This window comes from Dipodomys merriami, unplaced genomic scaffold (assembly GCF_024711535.1).
Source record: "Dipodomys merriami isolate MVZ:Mamm:240054 unplaced genomic scaffold, mDipMer1.0.p SCAF_658, whole genome shotgun sequence".
Classification (NCBI taxonomy): Eukaryota; Metazoa; Chordata; class Mammalia; order Rodentia; family Heteromyidae; genus Dipodomys; species Dipodomys merriami.
The window spans coordinates 111,788-123,345 of record NW_027206244.1 but is presented as its reverse complement, the minus strand read 5'-3'; the positions used below and the strand labels follow the sequence as shown (position 1 = coordinate 123,345).

The 11,558-nt window shown below is 39.2% G+C and overlaps 1 protein-coding gene across 1 annotated transcript; it reads right to left on the bottom strand.

Moving 5' to 3' along the window:
• Positions 1 to 3,571: 3,571 nt before the first annotated feature.
• Positions 3,572 to 4,567, bottom strand: LOC138815679 (ral guanine nucleotide dissociation stimulator-like). The gene is made up of 3 exons (XM_070005104.1): positions 4,532 to 4,567; positions 3,953 to 4,172; positions 3,572 to 3,660 (listed from the first exon to the last, which is right to left on the bottom strand). Exons 2-3 carry the CDS (start codon positions 4,148 to 4,150, stop codon positions 3,619 to 3,621), a joined length of 240 nt encoding a protein of 79 aa, XP_069861205.1. The 5' UTR covers positions 4,151 to 4,172; positions 4,532 to 4,567; the 3' UTR covers positions 3,572 to 3,618.
• Between the last annotated feature and the right edge of the window lie 6,991 nt (positions 4,568 to 11,558).

The window sequence follows — 11,558 nt, the reverse complement described above, 5'->3', positions numbered from 1 at the left end:
TGTAAATGCTCCTGCAATTTGGTTTTCATATCAGATTTTTCCTCATGATGAACTTGATTTTATAGCTTTTTACTTACTAAATGTTGATGAAAATATGTTCAGAGGGCATTGATGACCTTTTGTTGGCTTTCATGCAGAACTGTTGCAAGCTAACACTTAACAAATTTGTGTGCAAGAACCCGATGATATATCCACATTCTTAGCCTGAATACAGTAGTGCCTGTTACAAATCATCTAGATCTGACAAAACCCTGACTCAGGCCTTGTTACCACCTTCATGAATGTCCTCTTAGTGTGCAATACTGACTCTCCAATGACCATGACAGAGCCCTGCTGCACGTTCTCATGACACAGCCAAGGTCACCAGTCAGGCGTGGCACCTACAGTGTGATGGGAGACTGGTGACTGTTCCTATGGTGGAACGACACAGGAAATGCTAGGTCCTTAAGCTGTCATCAGTCCCCAGGGCTCCTCATGAGTATTCGATCCTAAGATTTAAGGAGACATCAAACTTTCTCTTCCTTGTGCAAGTTGTGGACAGGTTTTTCTTCTGGGGCTGTCATCTTCTGTGGAAAGATATGATCTGAGCTCTATAAGCCATTTTGCTTATTCTAGGCCCTTAGGGTAAGTCTGGCATTTATACTTAGACAAAAAGAAATGTAGTGATAAAAAATAGGAGACAACATTTTTCCTAGTCTATTTATTACTCAAATAGATTTTCAGATTCTACCAATAATTCTTATTAGTAAGAAACACTATCTCAAAAATAATCAGTGACCAGGAAACAGAAACAAGATGATATTTATTTTCTTTCATTTTTTTTCATTTTTTTTACATTTATCTCTCTTTCAGAAGTTTAAGGGGGGGCTGGGAAGGTGGCTCAGTGGTAGAGCACTTGTCTTGCCTGCCTGAGGACCTGGGTTCCATTCTTCAGCATCACATAAGCAAAAAGAAAAAAGCCGGAAGTGGTGCTGTGGCTCAAGCGGTAGAGCGCTAACCTTGAGTTGAAGAGCTGAGGGACAGCGCCCAGGCCCAGAGTTCAGGCCCCATGACCGGACCCCCTCCCAAAAAAAAGAAGTTAAAGGTGTCATTGAAAAGGAGGGACAAAGAATGAACATGTGCAACACTGAAACTTTGATCTCTAATTAACCATTCAAAATCAAGACATGGAAATTTGGTTCAAGTTGTAGACTGTTACCCTTGGTTAAAAAAAGCTAAAGGTCATCTCCCTGAGTTCAAGCCCCAGTATTCACACACACACACACACACACACACACACACACACACACACACACACACACACACACACACACACACACACACACAATAGTCCTTAGTGCTCAGGAGCCTTACATGGAGATCAGCCTTTTCCAGCTCAATTTATCCTAGTTCTGGTAAGGACAGCTCGTTAAGCTGAAGTTTGGTGGATAATAGTCACTCCTTCTCATTCTTTGTGCCTGTTGGTGTTGTTGAGTCCATTTCAGGGCAAAATCAGTGCCTGACACCTACTTGCTGCCATGGCAAAGCTGGCTGTGACATCCTAGATATTATGGCCATTTTATTGTGAAGCCGTGTGAGGACACCCAACCCCACACAATTTCCCCCAAGGTATGTGTCTCCTTTGCCCAGAAGTGCATTCAACAATTCAGCAACCAAAATATCACTCAGTTCCTAATAAACTCAGAGTATATTTCTATTACCTTTAAAAAAATTTGACATGCCTTTGATAATTTGTCATTGAGCTCTTGTCATATTTCTATGTGTTTGCAGCTTGCGAAAGGAAAAAAGATTTAATTCAATATAGTCAGACTATCGTTCAGAAGGATCTTTTTAGAACCTTTTGGAGGGAATGCCAACTTTCCATCTGGTGTTGTAAAGATGGCCTTCTTGGTACAGGAACTGAGTACACAGTCAAGATAAGAAGCTTGTCCTGATTTCTACTGACTTTCCTCTCGGGTCAGGGAGTGTGATCCCATGGCATATGTTTCTGTTTGCTACACTGGAGGGCCCATGCCTCCTCTGAAAAAATCTAAAGCTTGGGGATAAGAGATACTAAAACTCAAAACCCAGCTTCCTACATCAGTAGGATTACAGGTCTGAGTCTCATGTACTCAACTTTTTTATACATACTATACTCAGTTTCATTATATTCACTTTCATTATATTCACTTCATAGACAGATATATACAAATATATGTATATAATATTTATTTATAATCAGTGTTATATCTAGAAACACACAAATATATATTCATATAATTATAATAAAATTATATCACTACTTTCTCCAATAACATTTACACTAATGTTTTGTGCAAAACACACTCAATTCTAAAACTTTAAATGCCTTTTTAGTTTGAAAAATCATATTGAATCTTATATATAATATAATATACTATATATAATATAAAGAATATAACATGTATTTACATATAACTGATTTAATTGTGGAAATTTTTTTTGATTTTGTGTTTGTTCATCTATGAAAGCCTTCTTTCTTCTATTGATGATGGCTTTTACTTTCCAGTATACATATCTCCTATATATTTTGTCAAATATTTTCAGCCCAAAGTAGACTTTTTATAATATTGGAGTCAAAATTTCCTTCCATATTTGCTCAACGCAAATGAATGCAATGAAAATGTATACAGATTTGAACTCATTATTGGAAGAGAGTCCCACTTAACACTGTAAGTATTGTGGTATTTGTCCCAATTTACAGAATAGCTTTCTAGGATATCTGATCTGCTATGTCCTAGACCTTTTGTAGCCACCTTATCACCCCATACAGGCATGGCCTGGCTTCCTAGTCACTCTTTTTGCATTTAACAGCTCCCATTATATCCAGTAGGCTCTCTTCTACAGCCCCCTGTCACTCTGCTTCCCCCGCTCCAGAACAGGTGTGCACGATTCTTCAGTTTGCAGGTTTAAAAAGAAATATATTTAGGATTCATGAATTCTAGAATATGTCAAAAACATTGTCATTTTAATAAAGTTAGAAAAATAAATAGAATGAACCTTTTACAAAAATCAGAAAAAAAAGAAAAATAAGGATTTTCTTAGGAAGGGGAGAAGGAATCTCAAAATCTAGATTGGCCTCTAAGTTGCCTTCAGGCAGAAATTCTGCCTCAGAGTCTTCAAAGGGATCTACTTCCTCATTAAAGACAGGATTTTCTTCCTGAGTCCAGGGAGGGACAGATTCTAATTTATCAACTGGAAATTGGATCCCTTGCAAGAGGAGAGATTGGTCTTGGTATTCTGTGAGGAAAGATTCCCTTTCCTCAAATGAATCTAGATTTTGGACCTCACTTATTGGTTTTCCTAAACATAGACTGGGGTCATTTTCCATTAGCACACATTTAACCATCATATCAAGAAGTGTTTTTATTTTTTGACTGATTTAGAACTGATCTAGCTGGATTGTGAACATCAATGGAAGACATTCTGTATCGTCTTCTTCCTTGGTGGTATGTGTAGACACACCTGCATCACATGTGGGGTTCAGAATCAGTGGGATGTCCACAGGACTCAAAACCTCTACCTTCACAGGATTTCTGGAGATCAGCGATGGCTTGCAATCTCCATCAGTCACCATAGACGACATCACTGATGGGTTCTTTATCTGGAGTTCTGCAGAAGCTTCTCTACGGTGATGCAAACCTGAGAATGAAAATAGGTACAGGAGTCTTTGAGTAGACCCTCGTAGTTAAGGTGTCACTAAACTTCCAAGAGGATCCAATGGGAGAAGCAGTAGGATTTGAGTTGGGACTGAACACTGATGAGGAGGTAGGCTTTTTCTAATGAGTGTCTACTTCCAAGTTCTTTCAAAAGGAGAACAGACATTACCTGGCAAAGAATATCCATAAAAGGAAATTTTGCCAAGCTGGGGAGTACTAAGGGCTCTTGGCCAATCAGGCACATCCCTAGAGACTCAGGTTCCATCCCTACTCACAAGCTCTGAGGCATCTAAACAAGGACTTCTTCCTCTTTTTCTTTGTCTCATGGGTTTCTCCAGCTGGTCCAGAAAAATATGTAAGCGGAAGAGCAGGTCTGAAGAGGCCATGTTGAGCTTGACATTCTGTGTAAGTTCTTTCAGGGTGTCATTGTTCTTGGGCTCATAGAAATCATCAGGGTAGAAGTCCATCCACATAGGGAAGATGAAACAAACAAGACTGTGTGCAAATTGATTTTTGGGAAGTGGAAAGAGACTCCTGCAAGCAGGATGCTCCTCACAACCCACTTCTAGTAATTTCTCAAATATAATCCTCTAAAATTCTCCCTGTAATAGGAAGAGAAATTTGTTTCCCCACTGGATCTGACTTGCTACACACAGCCCTCCCTGTCATCCATGAGATTCCAAAAGCACAACCACAACCACAACTGTGTAATCTGCTATCCACTGAAGTGCCAAGCCTCAACCCCCTGGTGAAAATCACAACTGGTGTGCAAAGAAGAAAGTTGAGTTTGATTCAGAAACCTCAAAGATACCAAATTTTCAAGGATAGAATTCTTTGTGCCAGCGTCCACTTACTTCTTCACTTGTTCATCTTCTTCCCAGTTATGGTAGAAGGATCTGTACCAATGGGAGGAGAGAAGGAAGTTAACTCTATGCTTCTCCTTTTCTGAACTAACAGGACACACATAGGACTCGCTAAGTCCCACATAGTAATGTAAACATGACAGACAAAATTGTTGATATGTCTATACAACATCATGGTAATTCTGTGAAGATGCTTATGTGCATCTGTCCAAATAAATGCACAATGGCTCATGCCTCTAATCCTACTAATCCGGAGGGTGAGATATGTGAATCACAGTTTGAACCCAGTCTGGTTTGTAAAAATCTAAATATACTTATCTTCAATTAACCAGCCAAAGGCCAGAATTGGACCTGGGGCTAAATTGGTAGTGTGTTAGAAATGGGACAGCACTCAAGCCCCCAATTAAAGTAAAAGTTGCCTCCTTACTTCTGTCTATATTCCTTCAAAGGTCTCAAAGATAGTGATTTCCTAGGTGAGCGTGGACGTTGGGTGCCACTTGCTCCTTCCTTAAATCCTAGTCTCTCAGCAAGCAAATTACTAAGGCTCCACTAGCATATGAGGCACATGAAATATTCTGGCAGCCCAGTCCTAAGGAATTAGACAAGGACTGCACTTCTTTGTCTCAAGCCAATCTCCTTTGAGAAGACCCCAGTGAAACTGTCTCAGAGATATACCTAGTATTCCATTATTCTGCCAGGGGGTCTCATCAGCCCTGGGTTTGAAGGAGGAACACTAACTTTTTTTTGTTTGTCATGGGGCTTGAATTCTGGGCTTGGGTGCTATCCATCAGCCCTTCAGCTCAAAGGGAGCACTCTACTGCTTGAGCCACAGCACCACTTCTGGTTTTCTAGTGTTTTATTGGAGAGGAGTATCATGGACTTTCCTGCCAGGGCTGACCTTGAACCGTGAACCACAGATCTCTGTCTCCTGAGTATCTAGGATTACAGGTGTGAGTTACTGGTGCCTGGCTTAGGAACACTCACTTTTTTTGTTTGTCAGGGCTTGAAATCTGGGCCTGGGCCCTGTCCCTCAGCTCTTCAGCTCAATGCTAGCACTCTACCACTTGAGCCACAGCACCACTTCTGGCTTGTTTTCTGCTTATGTGGTGGTCAGGAATCGAACCCAGGTCCTCATGCATACAAGGCAAGCTCTCTATCACTGAGCCACCTTCCCAGCCCAAGAACACTCACTTTCAGAATATCCAGCAACTGCTCCATTGTCCTACACTCTGTGTAGTGGTGGAGGAAGTTTCCCACATAGAAGGGATCAGCTTTCTGGTAGGCAGGGACAAGGTCCATTACCAGAATTTCCAGAAAGCCTGAGTCCAGGCTCCATATATTATAAGGCACATTCAGGGTTTGGATGGACTCATTGTCACACTGAGGTGGTAAAAAAGAATGGATCTATGAAACATGGAAATGAGAGTAGACTTCAAACTGAGTAATTGTAGTAGAGTGGATTGAAAAGTGCACAGCAAATATTTTCTGTCTACACATATAAAAGCACATAAGAAGTTTCTAGTGTGGGCTAGGATGAGATTAAATAGGTTTTCTGTCATAATTATACCTGGCCTGAATTTCCCTGTAATTTCCTTGGTTTCTTCTTATAAAAAGTCCTGAGACATTGGATTCGTGGTTGGGCACTGATCGAATGTCTGCAGCATAGAGTGAGGCACTCACACCTCCCATGCTTGAGACCTGAGTCTCTTGACTTTGAAAACAGTACAGGAACATCTTTCTTGTTCCTGAGCCACAGGCCAAGTTAGCTGGCTTGAGCTAACTGTAGGTTACAGTTGCGTGGCTCTCAGAGTTCTATATTCTATTCCATTGTGAGTGAGGTAGTGTCATCTCTCAGAGCCCAATGATCTAAGCTGCTTGCTCACATAAGACCATCCCAAAGACAAACTGGAGGCTGAAATCTCCCCTCCCACATCACTTTATACACATGTGGACATTGTCAAATCCCCATAGTCTCAGCTAGGCCTAGATACAGGCATGTCTCAGCCTCAAAGAGCCCTTCCTAGGTCAGATCCAGGCCTTATTTGTCACTATTCCTCTCATCCTGCACAAATCATTTTGCCTCTCAGGGTCCCCTCGGCCTGCCATGTGCTTCTTGCATCTATTTTTGAAATCAACTTCCTAAGACATTATTAGGTTTTTGTTTCCTAATCTTGCTTGCCTTTGAAGCCCCAGTGTGCTTTCATCTGGAAAAAAAGGCAAGTTCTTAGCGGTGGGAAAATCAAACAAGTATTGGAAAACACATGTATTATTACACATATAGACAGACATTATTAAAGGTGTACATTCTTGTAAGATAAAAGAGTATTTTTGAATCTTTTGTCATATTTTATGACAGAGGGGAAGGGGAGAAGGGAAGAGGTGCATTGTCTCATAATTCAATGATTATTTTTTTTAAATAGTATAGTTGAAGGAATGTAAGATTTAAAGATAAAAACCGTGCTCCTGTTCTTTTTATAAGCTAGTCATTTATAAAGTATTCCTCACTAAAGTTTTGTCGTCTGTGTCCCATGAACTATCTTCCTCCATCAAAATAATCAAGGAAAAACCTTCACAAATAAGTAGACTGTTGTCCAATCTCTGGATAAGTATTTATGGTACAACTTTGCCTGGTAATTTGTGCGTGTACAAGTGTGTGGGAGTATGTGTGTGTGTGTGTGTGTGTGTGTGTGTGTGTGTGTGTGTGTGTGTGTGTATGAATGTGTGTCTGTGCATATTTGTGTCTTAGGGCTTGAACTCGGGAGCTATATGACAATCCCACGCTTCTTTCCCTTGACCATGTTGCTCTACCAATTGTACTACAGTTCAGCTGCAAGCTTTTTTTTAGTGAACTAGAGAGGAGAGACTCATAAAATTTCCTGCTCAGGCTAAATGTCAAGTATCAACCTCCTGATTAGCTGGAGTTATAATTATGAGCCTCCATAACCTGGTGATAAAGCATTGTTAATGGAGGCAGTGGGATTGCAAGTTTCAGTCCGGCTTCAAGACACTATATCATAAAACAGCAACAGCAAAATCCTATAGCAAAATACAATAATAAGATGTAATTACAATACAATTTAGTCATATAGTCTGCTAGCATAACTTTCAGGAAACCTTGGTTTTAATCATTTAGCAACACAAAACCAAACAAAATGAGCTAATTTTAGGAGACTCTACGATTTTTTAAATTCCATCTTAATAATTTCAAGAAACAAGAAAAAATGCATTCTTATGAGAATGTAAAAAGATTAAAAGATGGCAGATTATGAAATGAAAATTTCTACACTGCAGGAAAATTATTGTCATGGTGAATATATGGTGGTATTGTTATGGTGAACATATGATAATGTTCTTCAGAGCAGCAAGAGATAAATATATATTTACTACACATAGTCTAACTTGTCTATATCTATCAACATCCAATCTTCTAGTGCACATTATTAATGTATTCATGTTTATGGTATATTCGAAAAAGTGACTAGCAGAGTCAGGAAGTTACCAAAATACATTAGCTGCAATGTTTTAGGAGATAAACTTGCTAATTATATTGACTATTCTATATATTAAACATGTAATGTGTTACCATTTTATCTCTAAGTATGTACAAACACTACTTTAAAGTGAAACGGATTACAACAAGGTTTTGAAGGCATATGCCTGTAAAGCCAGCTAGTGGGGACATCATTTCAAGACCAATGAAGTTTTACCTGCAATGATCCCCAACCCCTGGCTGTGCATGATGGAATACTTCTATCACCCTGGTCCATGGGGAGGTGAAAGCAGGAGGATTTCAGTTACATGCCATACAAGGCAAGAACTTCCACATGGCTCCCTCTCAACCAAAGAAGGTTCAACACTGGCTAGCACCTATCTTCCCCACCTAGGTAAAAATAAAAATAAGAGCATTGTAGTATAAGAAACAAACAATATTAAATCATGCCAATGCAAAGCATCATGAACAACACACACTCAGTGTTTGTTTCTCATACCTTTATTCCTAACTATAGCTTGGATTATATATGTGAGCCAGAGACACTACGCAGTTCATCATTATAAAATGACTGAGTGTCTGCTTTGACTCCAAGGTCTTTGATCCATTTGGAGTTGATTGTGGTGCAGGGTGATATATAAGGGTCTAGCTTTATTTTTCTACAAGTAGTAACCTAATTTTGGCAGCACCATTTACTAAAGAGGCTGTCTTTCTTCCATTCTTTTTTAAGCTACCTTATCGAAGTTTAAATGGCTATATGTCTGTAGGTTCATTTCGGGGATTTCAGTTCTATTCCATTGGTCCTGCGGTCTGTTCTTTTGCCAGTACCAAGCTGTTTGGATTACTATGGCTTTGTAGTAGAGTTTGAAATTTGGTATTGATATTCCTCCAGCACTGTTCTTTCCGTTAAGGATAATTTTTGCTATTTGAGGTCTTTTATGTTCCATATGAATTTTTGGATTACTTCATCTATTTCCCTGAAGAATGAGGTTGGAATATTGATTGGTACCGCTTTGAAGTTATAGATAGTCGTGGGAAGTATTGCCATTTTCATGATGTTGATCCTTCCAATTCAGGAGAATGGGAGGTTTTTCCATTTTTACATTGTTTTGATTTCCATTAACAGGTTTTTAAAGTTTTCAACATAGAGGTCCTTTACATCTTTGGTTAACTTAATTCCCAGGTATTTTTTGTGGTGCTATTACAAATGGAGTTGCTATCCTAATTTCAGCTACGCTTTTCTCATTGTTGGAATACAGAAAAGCCATTGATTTTTGAGGGTTAATTTTATACCCTGCTGCTTTGCCAAAGGTTTGAATCACCGTGAGTAGTTTAGGAGTGGAGTCCGTGAATAAGAGACTACCTAGGTCTCCTTGGCACACGCCGAAACTTTCTTAAGACACCCAGAAACACAATGAATGAAAGAAAGGTTAGACAAATAGGATTGCATGAAATTGCAGAGCTTCTGCATGGCAAAGGACATAGCTAGCAAGATCAATAGATCAACCACAGATTAGGAGAATATCTTCACTAACCACACAACGGACAAGGGTCTCATATCTAAAATATGCCTGGAACTCAAAAAATTAAAACCCCCAACAACAAACCCTCAAGGAAACAACTGCCCAATAAATAAGTGGGCTAAAGCCTTAAAGACATACTTCTCTGAAGAGGAAAGAAGGATGGCCAATAAACATATGAAGAAATTCTCAACCTCCCTGGCCATGAAAGAAATGCAAATCAAAACAACATTGAGGTACCACCTCACCCCAGATAGAATGGCTATAATCAAGAACTCTAATAACAACAGATGCTGGAGGGGATATGGACAGAAGGGAATCCTACTGCATTGTTGGTGTGTCTGTAAACTTGTATTACGGATGTTCATCAAAAGACAACACATAGAGCTCCCCTATGATCCAGCAATCCCAGTTTTGGGGTTTTACCCAAATGATCACAAGACCATACCAAAGCTACCAGCACAACTATGTTTATTACAACATTATTTACCATAGCTAAATGTGGAACCAACCCAGATGCCCCTTAGTAGATGAAAGAATAAGGGAAAATGTGGTCTATATACACAATGGAATTCTATGCCTCTATCAGAAAGAATGACATTGCCCCATTTGTTAGGAAATGGAAAGACTTGGAAAAAATTATATTAAGTGAAGTAATCCAGGCCCAAAGAAACATAAGTCCCTTGTTTTCCCTTATTTGCAATAACTAGTATATTTCCGAGACATGCAGAAAAGGTCAGATAAGTTGATGTTGGATGAGATATACCCCAAGTGAAAGATTCAAATATTTTTTTTTCTTGCGATTGTTTCAAAGATATTCATAAGATGATTTCTTTGTTGTTTTGTATGTCCCTTCCCCACAGTACATCCACTGCTTTCACTGTATTTGATGTTGGTATAATTTGTGGAGGGGAAGGAAAAAACATATTTTTAAAAAAGGATACAGTTGGACCCATTGCAGCAATGAAATGTACAAGCCAATATTTTGAAAAACGAACTTTACAACTTTGGCCAGGAGGGGTGAGAAGTGGGGGTGGGCTGAGGAGGTGTGTGGTGGAGATAAGAAGGTATGGGAAGGGGAAACAAAGGACAGGGCACAATGCTTGATAAGAAATTTATTCAATAACGTGTCCATTTAATTGTAACTTCTCTGTATGTTATTTTCACAATTAAAAAAAAGTCTATGTGAAGCCAGGTGCCAGTGGCTCATGCGTGTAATCCCGGCTACTCATGAGCCTGAGACCTGAGTATAGCGTTCAAAGCCAGCCCAGAAAGAAAAGTTCCCATAAGACTCTTATCTACAATTAACAACTCAAAAGCTTGAAGTGGCTCCATGGCTCAATTGACCCAGTGCTAACTAACTTGAGCACAGAGTCTCAGAGTCAGTGCCCAGGCTAGGAATTCAAGCGCCACAACTGACAAAAAAACAAACAAACAAACAAACATATAAATGTCTGAATTTCTTATGAATTAAAATGACAGCTCTGGTATACAATTTTACAGTCTACTACAGATTTCATTATATTTATGGTTAGAAAAAGTAGCAGCACTTGAATAAAGGACATTTTTTCATAAACTAGGGCAGATTGGTCTCTAATTAGAGGAAATTGCTGGGCTCATACATAATACTTTTGGTTGGTTTTTGTTTTGTTTTTAGGACAGGATGAGAAATCTTATTTCTACCAATGGCTATTTGGATATGTATGACATCATTCACAGGCCATGCAGAATTAATAGTAAAGACAGGACACAGTAAACTTTCAGTAAACTTATTTGTCTTTATGCAATATTCTGAATGATTTGTTTAGCTTATATTTCCCTATGGCCTATAGTTTCCTATTCCTGCCTTCCTCAAATACAAGCATGTTCCACCAATTCAGATTTGAGCCAGGCAATATGTAGTATTAGTGCCAAGAGGTAAGGAAAATTGTAACACAACCAGGAAAGCATGAAACCAACTCTATATTAGCTGGACACTGGGGACTCAGGCCTAATCCTAGCTACTCAG